Source organism: Talpa occidentalis, unplaced genomic scaffold (assembly GCF_014898055.3).
Source record: "Talpa occidentalis isolate TD23 unplaced genomic scaffold, MPIMG_talOcc4v2.1 talOcc4.3, whole genome shotgun sequence".
Classification (NCBI taxonomy): domain Eukaryota; kingdom Metazoa; phylum Chordata; class Mammalia; order Eulipotyphla; family Talpidae; genus Talpa; species Talpa occidentalis.
Window position 1 is genome coordinate 147,713,839 of NW_023603184.1, and position 13,701 is coordinate 147,727,539.

Genomic DNA, 13,701 nt, shown 5'->3' on the forward strand with positions numbered 1-13,701 from the left:
GGGAGGGTGAGAGAATCCACCAGAGACAGAGCAGGAGCAGAACAGGCAGAAGGACCAAAATACACTGCTGAGGGGAGCAGCGGGCGGCAGGAGAGGTCTGCCCCGCCATGTGGGATTCTCCCTGGCCGGCTGGGAATCGAACCAGGGCCGCAGAGGCTGCGAATAGCTTCACAGTGCTGCGCTCAACCTGCTGCGCCACCTGGGAGGCCCCACATAAGTCATTTTTATAACTATTAAAGTAGCAATGATTTTAAAAGGATAGCTGCACTTAGTGTTGATAATGTAAAATAATGTGGTGGTTTGTTTGACTCTTATGGGGGGAAAGGTATAAATGTATGGCATCTGTCATTTGACCTAGTAATTTCACTCTGAAGTTTTTTTCAGAAGAAATAGCTCAAAGGCAAAATACATGTGTACACAGATATTTCTTGCCTCATTATATGTAGTTTGCAAAAAATTAGTTCTAAAGTAAATGTTCACTAGGGAAATAATTTACAAAATTTTGCTTTATCAGCAAAGTATCCTACATATTACTAGGGAGCTGGATGATCGCAGAGAAATATTTGCTATCATTTGTGAAAAGTTGGTTATAAATGATAGGTAAGCTGATTACGTAAAATACATAAAGCATGAAGTTGTGTAAAAGCTAACCACAGATAAATAGAATTTTTCCTAAGATTTAGGGATTACTCGTGTTTTTATTTTTAATAACTAATATTTTGCAGTTTATTTTCAATTAGAAAAAATATATAGTCACCAGTTTTAGGTGATTTAGGATACTGCCAGTATTGTTACTTTATTTTGATACACTCATTACTTTTTCAAAGACTTAGTCTAAAAGTAGATTAAAGTGAGTGTTTCTAATATAGCACATCTATTACATATGATTTCAACTCTATTTCCAAATCATTTCATAGTGCCTGGCATATATTACTTGTGATTGGTTACTTGGGTTAAAAGTCATTTCCCATAATTTTTCGATTTATACACCTGAGGGGTTTCTTTGTTTAATCTTGTTTATCTTTTATAAATATAGCTATATTTTCACTAAGTCTTTTAATGGATGTGGTGCTTTGTAAAATGGATTGTCCCTTCTTGTACTGAGCGTGAGAAATCTGGAAGGTCTTCTAACCCGAGTATAGACATGGAACACTTGCATTGATAAAACTTGACACTTATTGTGCATTAAATAGTTCTTACATGCGTCAGAAGATTAACATTTGAATCCTGTCTGTGCCATTTAAATAGTAGTGTGTGGTTTCGGACCTTTCCTCCAGGTTATCTTTTTGAGCCTCGGTGTTCTCAGCTTTAAAATAACTTTCAATACTGAGAATTGTATGAAGATTTAATTAGATAAATGAGCGTTGTTGTTATCTTATGGCTGTGTAACAAATAACCCCCAAACTTAGTGGCTGAAAACAGCAAACATTTAGTAGCTCAGTTTCTGTGAGCAGCGCTTAACTAGATAGTTCTGGCCTGGGTCTTAACCAGGCTGCAGCCACCCAAGGCTCCACTAGGGTTGGATCTACGTCCAGGCTTACTCACAGGACTGTTGGCAAGCCTGCTTCTCTGCGGGTCTCTGCCAGGACTCCCCTATGACACCTGGATTCCCTCAGAAAAAACATCCAATGTGGAAACCACAGTAATTCTTAATATTAGAAGTGACATCTCTTCTGCTGTATTTTTCTTGTGAGAGTGAGCCAGTCAGTCCAGCCCACACTTGAGGAGAGGAGAGTACGCACAGGCCAGAGGCAGGATTGCTGGGGCTAGTTTAGAGGTCGTTTTCTATAATAGGAAAGCAAGTAGTGTTCTGCCCAGCAAATGGTAACACCCTCTCTATTCTGAGATATTTTATCCTTTAATAAAATGATACTTGGTGACAGTCTGAATACCATTTGGGCGAACAAGATGTTGAATTGTAATATGTATGAAATGGACTGTAAGAGGATGACCAGAAGTCAGAATGTCCTCCTTGTCAGATGCCACTGTGCACTTTTCCTTCACTGGTAGTGTGGAGTAATGAAGAGCGTTGATGTGGTTATTGGTTATTGGGAGAATTGTAATTTGCTATTATAAACTTTGGGGTGTATGTTCTGGATTTCCCACTGATGTGAGATTTTGTATAATCTGTTAGGAATTATATATGTATCAGTTAGCAAAATTTAGAATGGTCTTGCCCTTTGAAAGTATCAGCCTAGTTTACTTGGTATAGAAGGTGTTTTACCATTAAATTATCTCTTGACTTCCATCAAGGCTTGACATTGCTGAGCTTTGAACTCTGTTCTAAAGCAATTTGTTGTATGGCTGTAAAGTACTAGGTGCTAGAAGAAATGAAAAACTAAATCTCACAGTCTTCACTTTTGAGTTGACAATGTATTTTAGAATAAAAGAAAGGTTGAAAATATACATTATCTTGTTTTAACAGAATCACCAGTAGAAGTTGGTTAAATATATTAAAGTACATCATGTAATTAGAAATACTGTATTACTTTAAATAAAAAAGTATATGATGATAAGGAAGCATCGCCAAGATACACTGTTAAGTGAACATAGCAAGGGTACAAAACAAAGTAACATTCCAAGGGTGCTTGTGTCCACGAGGGACCTGTGTGTGCAGGAGGAGTATCGCCTGGAGCAACGTTTGCAAGGCTTGATAAGAAACGGTTGATGGTATTGACTTCTGGGGAGTGAGATCTTGGAAAAGGCTGATTCGCTTTTAATTGTATGTCTCTTCCCAACCCCCCCTTTTCTAGCACACATTATTTTTGTTTAAAAAATAATCGTTCAGTCTATGAACATTCATCTTTGTGTTTAATAACATAAATATGTATATATCTGCATTTATTTTATTTACACTGCCTGAAAATTGAAATGCACACGTTTGCAGAAAAGCTTGACTTGAGCACTCAGGTCTGTTTTCAAAATCCTTACGTTTACAAAAGGCTTACGTTTACTTATTTTCTTTACAGGGAGACCAAATTTTGAGGAAAGTGGACCAACATCGTTGGGAAGAAAGCATGAATTTATACGATCAGAAAGTGAAAATTGGCGTATCTTTAGAGAGGAACAAAATGGAGAAGATGAAGATGGAGGTTGGCGGCTCGCTGGATCAAGACGGGATGGAGAGAGGTGGCGGCCTCACAGTCCTGGTAAGAATGCTACAGAGCAGAGACACAGGGGCTGGGGCAAGTGAAGATATGGTGGAAAGGGCTAGTGATTAAGGGGAAAGGATAAAGTGGCAAAGAAAAAATATAAGAGGAATCATGTATGTCATCACTCTCAGTCTCCTAAACAGATTTTTAACATAAAAAGTCTCTCTGTCTCTGTGTGATTGAATGGGGAAAACCTGCTCTTAACTGCAATGAGAGAGTTTCATTTGGTTTTGTGTAACGTCCAACTCTCTTAATCTTTTTTAGTATGCTTTAAAACTTAGACAGGTACTATAATTACACATTCAGGAATATGTTCTCCCCTTTAAAATGGATGTTTTTTCTGCATAAAAAAGGGTTTATTATTTCCATTTTTTTGACCTGAAAATGTGATTTATGATTATTTGAAGAATAAACTTTAAACCCAAAAATCACAAGTTATCCTTTTATCTAACTTTAAAAAAAGGAGAGAGAGAATAGTAGTGATTAGTGGTTTTATAAATACTTCTGTTTGACTCTTAAGAATGCTTCAAACTGTTCTTCCCTGATATTGGATATGCTGGTAATTGAAGACACTGGTGCTTTTGTGTCAAAGTTCATTCGCTATCAAAGTGCTGATTCCATGCCTCATGATAATCAGATGCCACTATAGTTTGCATTCGGGGGTTGTGCAGAACTGAAGCATACAGAGCGTGTTGTGTGTGCCTTGTGAATTTCACATGCATAACATTATTTTATCTATTAATTAAATGCCAAGGGAAACTTACCTTTAATAGAGGAAATTTTTACTAATGCAAAACTCTTTTCATTTACTTTTCGAAATCAATTTATTAGCAAAGCAAAACCTCTGGTTTCAGTACAAGTAAACATATATAAGCGACATTTGGAGTGCTTCGTGGAGCTGTGGGTGAGTAGAGACGCAGCGAAGTCAGTTCCTTGTACAGTCATGCTGCTTCTACCCCAGCTCCTCAAGGCTGCCTCTCGGGCGGGTTCTCTGTCCTGAGCAGGCATTGTTTACATCACAGTAATAGAGGCAGTTCCCATCAGCCTGTGACCTGGGCAACCAGATGTTAAAGTTCTCTTCAAGACATCACGGCATTTTATGCCGAGCTTGCCTGTGAGCAGAGGGTTTGTAGACTATGTTCCCAACAAGCATTCAGTGAAAGAATGGACAGGATCTGGGCTGAGCGAGAAGAAAAATTCCAGCTGATCAAAAACAAACAAGGTGAATGTTTTGGAAGATGAACATGTTTCTGAGCCCAAACGTCTGATGTTGATTCTATTAAAGGGAGTTAAACAAAGTAAAATGTTAGTGTTATATTTCACCACTTGGCCCTCCTCACCAACAATCTAGATTTTGGATGTATATTGTCTTTTTGTTATTTTTTTCTAAGTCTCCATAATATTTGACTCTTGTGTCAGTTATTTTGTCAACTTGACAGTTAACTTTCTTTAATCCACATGTTTTAAAAAGACAGGGTAGGAGATAGGAAGGTATCTGGGGCTGAAAAAACACTGTAAATATGCATTTTAAAAAAGAAGACCATCTACTTTTCCAACCCAGCACACTAAAGGTTGAGTCTGAATATAACAATTGTTATGTTAGGCTCTTCCTTTCTTAGATTACAGTTAATCTTATCGGGGGTTGATTAAAATTTTAAAAATAATGATTCTGATTAATTTTATGAAGTAGTATCAAAGTTTAGTTCTAATATAAGATCTGTAAAGCAGTGGTGAGTCTTAAGAAGCTAAAGTGTGCCTTGTCTCCTACATTTAGTTTCATGAATAAAATTTTATTGGTAAAATGACAACAAAATTATGAGATAGAAATTTCATACAGCTCATGTGTATGGGGATGGGAGCATTAAACAGAACACCCACTCTGGGAGCTGAACTTAGGAAACCTATAATGGGAACCATGTGCCAGATGCCTGGAGGGGCCGATCCCTATCACAGTGCATACTTACAGACGCTTACAAGCGATAGGGGCAAGCAGGGTGCTTTTTGGAACTCAGCATTTGATCATGGATACTTTTTCTGAGAAGTTTGCATTTAAGCAGTCCGGGTATAAAATTCTTTTGTTTTTATAGGGTTTTTTGGTTATTGTTGTAAGTCAAAGGTGGAGAGTGTGGGGATGTTCACTTACATTTGGCAAGTAACATATGAGATACTGCCTGTATTTGGCATGTTAAGATTTTGCCTTTTGGTTTTCAGTTTGAATTTTAGATTGCCGGTTTTAGCAAATTGGGCCTCAGTAGTAAGACCATCAAACATGGGCCTCATTTTTCAGTGTATCTCATGCAGAGAAGTCATCAAGGATAGGGAATTTTAATAGGGTAATACCTTCTTCCTCTTCAAGGTTCTTTCAATACTCAGGTTTTTAAGAGTTTAACAAGTTTTCTTTCCTTTTTTTTTTTTTTTTTTTAAATGACTGGTATCTTTTATTCTTAGGCATTTCTCTTCTGTTGGAAAGTAAATGTAATGAATAGTATGCTAGGGTGGAGTTAGGAATGTCCCTGGGGGTATTACACGGAAATAAAAGCTCCCTAGGGAGAGCTAAGAGATGAGAGAAAAGGGGAAGAGAAGAGCATGTTATTGTGGAAAAAGCAGCAGAGGATGCAGAAATGGGTTTTAGTTTTGCTTTGACATTACGAAGGTTACTTCTGTCAGAGTTTTTCTCAAACTGTGAAGTTGAATAGTGGACGGTGTAAAAGCCTTACGAACTCTGTTAATGTTATAATTCCATGACTTGGGGATTGATCCGCATTACAGAGTGGGGTCTTGCCCCTGGCAAGTAGGCGCAGTGGGTTTGCTGTCATAAATCCACATGGGGAGTTGGTCTTACATTTAAAGAATGACAATTTCATGAAAAGAAACTGCTTTAAGACTTGCTAAACAGAGGAAGACATGGACTTGAGTATGTAAGGCTGGGCTAGTAGGCCACCTGAGTGGTTAATCAGCATTTTAGTCAGATACACACCTTCTTTAAAAGTGTGTATTTTGAATAAAAGTGTCTTTAGAAGTGATTTGTATTAAATTTATCTTTTAAAAGCTTTTGAGTGTGTTGTTGGCTCATACTTGATGGAGACGGCGACTTTGTCACTTTGCAGTCATGCATGTGCTGAGCGCTAAACTTCATTTGATTTAGGTTCATCCATATGAATTTGCTTTCAGTTGCAGTTTTCCCCTTCATTTCCAATCCATGATCTTGTTCAGGCACTGTCATTAAACGTTTCTAAGGTTTGTGTGCTCCTCCCCCTCCCCAGATGGCCCCCGGTCTGCGGGCTGGCGCGAGCACATGGAACGACGGCGAAGGTTCGAGTTTGACTTCCGAGACCGGGATGACGAGCGGGGCTACCGAAGGGTGCGCTCCGGCAGCGGGAGTATGGATGATGACAGGGACAGCCTGCCTGAGTGGTGCTTAGAGGACGCTGAAGAGGAAATGGGCACGTTTGACTCATCTGGAGCGTTCCTCTCTCTGAAAGTAGGAAATTTGCTTTCAAATGTCATGATGGGAGCTGACCTACCCAGGCTGAATAGGCTTGCTGACCTTTGGCTTTATTTTCCTGCTACAGAAAGTACAGAAAGAGCCTATTCCAGAAGAGCAGGAGATGGACTTCCGACCAGTTGAGGAGGGAGAGGAGTGCTCTGACTCCGAGGGTAGCCATAATGAAGAAGCCAAAGAGCCCGACAAGACACATAAGAAAGAGGGAGAGAAGACAGACAGAATAGGAGTTGGTGAGGCTCATTTTATCTTTCACCTTGTTGTTTTATTCATCAAGCCTTCAGTTTCGCAAGTTGTTAATGTAAGATTATTTCATGTTACAGAAGCTAGTGAGGAACCACCCCAGACCTCATCATCTTCTGCTAGACCAGGTTCTCCTGCAGACCATCAGCCTCAGGAAGCACCACAGTTTGAAAGGAAAGAGGAACTCAAAACTGAACAAACAGAAAAGGGTGAAGAAGAGAGTCGGACAGAAAATAGTCTACCAGCCAAAGTGCCCAACAGAGGGGATGGTATGTATTGAGAGTAGACCAGCTGAAATAGGACTCTCCTGGGGCCAGCGACCATTGATAAGATAGGCTTCTGCCTATGCCTCTTAGAACTACCTCTAGTAGTGAGTTATTGGAGTAGATAATTTTACTAGCAAACTTCATCAGCGCTGCTGCCTCACCAAAACAGAGATAGATGAGGCAAGGGTGGAGTTCAGAAATTTCACTTCTAGGGTTATATGACACAGCCAGCCTATTTTCAGACGAGCAAACGGGGTTTGGGATCCTGTGCAGTAGTTTGATCCCCATATCAGATAATAGGTTCCTTTCGTGTGATGGCTATATGTGTGTCCATATGACTACCCAAAATGTCCTTGCACTGAGGAAAGCTAAAAGTGAACATGCGTGAATCCAAGGAAGTCCTTTCACCTTTGCTGGAGAACATGCTTGAAGCTTAATTCCTTCTCCAGTGTTAGTGCCGTGACTTTAAATTGCTCATATTAGTAGACATTATTAATGTCATTTCTATGTTACTGCTTGTACATATTACAAAGTGGCGTGCTAATGCTTATATTGGACGGTTAATTGATTCGTTCATCATAAAAATTCATACCCTTCAACATGGCCTATCAGACCTCGCATGATCTGGCCTCTGCCTGCCTTCATGCACTATCAGCCCCTGTCTCCATCTCTGTCAGACTCACTTCCCCAGCATCACAGCATCCTACCATCATGCTTTAGACACTCTATTCTCTGCACCTCAGACTCTCGCCTACCCTATGCTCCCAAGCTAAGTGTCTGGTTCCTTAAGTAGCTAGCACTGTCCCATCATAGCAATATATTATAAAGATCTGTTGCTTTCAAACTTTTTGTTGAGATCATGTTGGTTTACATTGTTCAGTTTGTTTTTTTGATGTTTAGAATAAAGTTGAACAAGTGAATTCAACATATACAAATCTCTACTATATAGAGCAGGCGCTGTGGGACTTGTACATCTTGAGATCTCTTTCATTTGTAGTTGTCATTATAATGACAACTTATAATGTGCTCCAGTATTACTTTCTCCTGACTGTTCAAGCCTGGGGTCTTATTCTAGGTGATTTTGGAATGGGATCCTGACGTGTATTTTGAGAAAGGCCCGTAAGTGTATATAAAAAATTGAAAGTCCGTATTTCTCATCAAAGCATGGGGCAAAAAGTGACAATATGAGTTTCCCTTGGCAGACAGCTGGATTGCTTTCAGAAGCAAGGGTCTTTGAGCTTGTCTTGCAATAATGAATAGAATTCGGAGGGAGGTTTAGCTGATGGGTTAGGAGAGGGTGTTCTCATGTTAGATTTTTCTTTTTTTTTTTTTGGTGGGACCCTCGCTGATGGCCGGGGAATGAACCAGCACTGCAGAGGCTGCGGGCAGCCCTGCAGCCCAGCGCTCAACCGCTGTGCCACCAGGGGAGGCCCTCTCATGCTAGATTGAGGTGAAAGCTAAGGCAGAGGAAGTGGGACCGATCCACACATGGGCAGGCATCAGCTCCTGTTTCATTAATTTATTTTTTCCCTCCAGTTTTATTGAGATGCAATTCATTTACCTCTCTGTATAAGCTTAAGTTGTATAACATAATGGTGGGTTAACATACATACTGTGAATTTAGTTAACATCCAGCATCTTATATAGATAGAACAAAAACAGAAAGCAAAAAAAGAAAAAGTTTGATCCTATAATGACAGCTCTCAGGATTTGCTGTATTAACTTTCTGTGTCACAGCATTGCGAACTGTGTTCATTATGCTTTATATTGCATTCCTAGTATTTATCTTGTAACTATAAGTTTGTGTCTTTTCACCACCCTCCTTCAATCCACATGTGTCCCACAACCTCTGGTAACCCCAAATCTGATCTCTTATCTTACGACCTTGATGTTTTTGCTTTTTTTAAAGAGTCCATATATAAATGAGGTCATAGAATGTTTTCATCTTTCTAACTTACTTAGCATAATGCTATCAAAGTGCATCCAAATTGTCACAGATGGCAGGATCTTCTTGATTTTTATGAATGAATACTAGTCCATTATGTGTGTCCATCTTTCTTTAGATACTTAGGTTATTTTCCATGCCTTGGCTCCTGCAGATAGTGCTGCTATTAAGGTGTGGGTGCAGAGATCTTCTCAAGATAGTGCTTCTGTTTTATTTAAATAAGTGGACTTGCTGGATCATACAGTTGTTTAATTTTAGTTTTTGAGGGTCCCCCATAATGTTCTCATGATGTCTGTACCAGTTCACAGTCCCATCTGCAGGATCTTTCTTCATTCCTTGTCCCGACCCGCGGGATTCGGAGGCACGGGAAGAGAAGGGCTGAGGGTTGAAATGAGGGGCTTGACAACTTGACGGTAGCGTTTGCTGCTTTATTTTTCCTTTATCCTTTTCCTACTTTTACATGTCTTTCTTTTCCCTGACTTTCTTACTTCCCTGGCCTTCTCTCTGCTCCTCTCGCAGTAACCCTTGTCGTATCTCCTTATTGCCTCCTCGCAGTTCCTCGTGATTCCTCCTCCCGCCTCCTGCGGTTCCTTCCTTATATCCCTGTCGCTCCTCCCATCGTGCCTCTCAGTCTCGCGTGATTTACAGGAGAACGCAGGGGTCTCTCCGAAGGCGAAAAACCTAATTCATCGAGCACATGTGCAACATGGCGCATGCTCCAGGCGGCTCCGGACAATTCCTCGCCAGCACTTACTAGCGCTTGTCTTTGTGATGTTGGGGTTCTAACTGGTGTGAGGTGATATCTCATTGTGGTTTTTATTTGCATTTGCCTGATGACTGGTGATTCTGAACATCTTTTTATGTGCTGGTCTTTTTCTATGTCATTGGAAAAAGGTCTATTAAGGCCTTTTGTCCATTTTTAAATTATTTGATTTTTTTTGTTCTTGGGTTGTATGAATTCTCTATATACTTTAGATGTTACGTATGTGATTTGTAAGTATTTTTTCCCATTCTTTAGGCTGTTTTTCCACTTTGTTGATTGTTTCTTTTGCTGCACAGAAGCCTTTTGTTTGATGTTGCTTGGATATGAGGTGTCATATACTCCTGTTCTATTGAGTTGATGAAGTATGAGGTGTGAAAGGAGAATGATGGAAGCATGGTTGAAACTTGGAGTTGACAGTGGTGTGTGGTGGTAGCAGATGGGCTCTTGCAGTCACCAGCGCCAGCGGTGCATCTGTAAAGGGAGAGAGCGCAGCTCAGCTCTCAGAGGAGAAATTGACAAGACACAGTCACTACTCTCCTAACGGTACAAAGAAGAGGGAAGAGTCAAAGATGACTGACATGCCGGAGAGGACTACAGTGTCACTAACAGAGGAGCGTGGGAGTGGATGAGCGCATTTGGGATGGGAGGTGATAAATCCAGTTTTGAACATTGATTCTGAGGTGGTGGTGAGATGTTAGATAGAGATAGACAGAGAGCAGTTGTGAATGAGGGACTGTAACTGGATTGGAAAGTTTAAAGCCAGAGAAAGAAGAAAAATTTCAAAGATTATGTATTTATGTAAAGAGAAAGTGGACTGATACTAGAACCCTGTAATTTCTGTCTTTAGAGGGTAGGTAAAAGGAGCTAGAGAAAAATCTCCAGAGGCAAAGTAGAGTACAAAAAAACTCCAGATGGAGACTTTTTCTGCTCAGAATTAGGTAAATAATGTCAGATTTTATTAAGAGGTTGGATGATGAGGACTAGGAATTGCCCTTGGATTTGGGGACTTTGGGTCACTGCTTATCTTTAAGAGAGAAGCCTCACTGGAGAGGGGGGAGTGGAAGTCACATTGTAGCAGGCATAGGTGGCAGGGAAGTGGAGATCACTTGCATAGACTGTCCTTTTAAGAAATTTGGCAGAGAGAGGAAAGAGTGAGAGGAACAGGAATTTGGAGAAGCTATCTGTAACTGAACAAACAAGGTTTCAAAGGGGAAACTGCAGTTGTGTCTAATTACTTCCATCCCCTCTCCGACTTCAGAGCCTGCATGCTGAGAGGTTAGAGATAGGAACCAAGACAGAACCTCTTTTGCAGCCTTTATTCTTAACTGAGAAGAACTTCCCACACTGTACAGGTAGACGCCAAGTGCCTTTCATTATGCTTCAAAATGTAATGTATAAAATTATGTTAATTATGGCTTAAATAAAACAGGTACTTATTTAAGATAATTGCATATTTTTAATAAAGGCTTCAGTGATGAGATAGGACTTCATTGAGAAGATTGTCAGTTAACTTTCTGTAGTATTCAGAGATAAAGAAGGGATTAGATCGATTGTTTTCAAGAGGGAGAGCTGTAATATTGAGTGAATGTTCTGAAGACACAGGTTGATTTTGTAAAGGATCCTCTAGATAATGCATAACTCTTGTATCTTGTCTGTCTGTGGACTTGCTTCTCCAACTCTGGGGAGGAATACTGCAGTGTTCACGATGGCTCACATTTCTGCGGCGCCCATTTAACCAGCTGCCCAACTTGATGATGTAGAGTTCTCTTTCATAAGAGTATATGTTTTCAAGCGTGTTCACTTGTCTACATTTTTTCCCCCCCTCTAGACATGGTTCCTGATGTCCAGCAGCCCCTGTCACAGATTCCTTCAGATACAGCCTCTCCTCTCCTCATACTTCCACCTCCTGTTCCCAATCCTAGTCCTGCCCTCCGGCCAGTTGAAACGCCGGTCGTAGGTGCTCCTGGGATGGGCGGTGTTTCCACAGAGCCAGATGATGAAGAGGGGCTCAAGCATTTAGAGCAGGTAAAAAGCACAATACTATAAGAACTAGAAAACATTAAATGCATATGCAAAAACTTTTGTGCACTAGATTTTATGTGCTGGAAAAGTTGTTTGTATATCTAGTATTTATTTGTATGAGTAATTGTCTTTCAAATCATTTCATGGTCATAAGTTTCTGCTATGTAGTAGTCATTATGTTAGGTTATTTTTTGCTCTTTTGAGGTTGCTCTTAGCTGTTTGCTTTTCTTTTTTCTTTTTGGAAATTAATGGAATGCCAAAAATGACTAATACAGGCAGCTGTGGATGGGCACCAAATGGAGCAGGGAAAATAGTTAAACTCTCAGGATATTAACATCTTATTCATGTCTCTAGGTTTCCCGGAGATTGTGTACACAGTGCTATACGTAAAGTAAAAGTTAGTTTGCTTTCGCAAAAGAATTTCACTTTCTTTCAGGGTCAGGGTGGTTGGTGGCAGGAAATGCTAAAAAAAATGGAGAGAGGAGACAGTGTCTAAGTTGAACTCTGTAAAAGATTTTATACATAGTTATTAATGGAATCTTTTGTTCTATTAAAACCCAGGTTTTTAGAGGGTTAATCATTTAGAATTGACCATAGCTTATTAGTTGAACATGCATGCTTCCTAATGTGTGGATTAGAAGCCTGTGCTTTGATACGAAGCAGTTTGTGAATTTTGCTTAATAATTTTGACACCGCGTGTAAGATATGCCATCTGTGGGCCTTAGTTTCTCCCTCTGTAAAATGGGAACAATATCTGTTTCATGGCACTTTTGGAAGAATTAAGATGTCACCTGATATCTTTTGTACATAATGCCTTTCACAGATCAAGTTGGCATTTTTCTTGTGTGTAGAACTATTTAGAATCATTTGTTTCTCTAATACTTTTTTTTGTCTATGTGTTTTTTATTAGCAAGCTGAGAAGATGGTTGCTTATCTCCAAGACAGTGCACTGGATGATGAGAGACTGGCATCAAAACTGCAGGAACATAGAGCTAAGGGTGTCTCAGTTCCGTTGATGCATGAAGCAATGCAGAAGTGGTATTACAAAGATCCTCAGGGAGAAATTCAAGGTAGGTTGTTCTACTTTAAGTATAGAAACGTGTGCTGGTACTTCTAGATTCTTTAAAATGATAATTATTTAATGTTAACTTGCGCAGTAGTAGATAAAGAAGTCAATGCTGCCAGCTATCTGTACCCTTTTAAAAGGTTATAAAATATGTGGAGGCATTTTTTAGGCTCCACCCATAGTACTTTATGATTTCAGTGGGAGGAATCCAGTGAAAATCATTAGAATACAGGCAGAATGTGATTAATCTAGGGGTATAAGCTAAATAGTTCTGGCATCCCAGATAGTGAACTGGACAGGTAAGTCATTTAGTCTCATAGTCTCTATACTATATTCTTCCTGCTGTAAAAAAGTAATGGCATCAGTCTTGGAAACCCTTGCTGTTGTTTCAGTAAAATGGAGTTGATTCCATAAAGTAGAGGTGATAAAGAATCATGAAAAATGTCTGAAAAAAATAATACCACATTATAAACTAATCCCTTAAAATATTTGTATGGTATATAAGTTAGGTTAGATGGGGAGAAATTCTGTAAAGCCATCTGTCGATTCTGCATTTCTGCTTTTGAAATCTTTGCTTATAACCTGAAATTAGTTGTTGACTGTATTAGAGTCAGTTTCATCTTAATGCTTTATCAAGCACAGCCCCTGTGACCTCATTCCCTTTCTTCTCAGTCTTTTTACTCATCTCTTACTCCTCATGGCAGCTGTGGCTTCTGGTTCTTTCTATATTTGTTCATCATTT

The 13,701-nt window shown here is 39.7% G+C and overlaps 1 protein-coding gene across 2 annotated transcripts in view; it reads left to right on the top strand.

Annotated features, from left to right (window-relative positions):
- GIGYF2 (GRB10 interacting GYF protein 2) overlaps positions 1–13,701 on the top strand; it is a 123,377-nt gene that overhangs the window by 70,972 nt on the left and 38,704 nt on the right. Inside the window, exons 9-14 of one of the 2 annotated variants that reach the window (XM_037524237.2) lie at positions 2,970–3,149; positions 6,416–6,633; positions 6,725–6,887; positions 6,978–7,166; positions 11,700–11,896; positions 12,804–12,963. In XM_037524237.2, the coding sequence (XP_037380134.1) occupies positions 2,970–3,149; positions 6,416–6,633; positions 6,725–6,887; positions 6,978–7,166; positions 11,700–11,896; positions 12,804–12,963 (1,107 nt within the window). Of the gene's footprint in view, positions 1–2,969; positions 3,150–4,137; positions 4,375–6,415; positions 6,634–6,724; positions 6,888–6,977; positions 7,167–11,699; positions 11,897–12,803; positions 12,964–13,701 lie in introns of those variants that run through there. The other variant, XM_054700170.1, reaches the window with a different exon arrangement.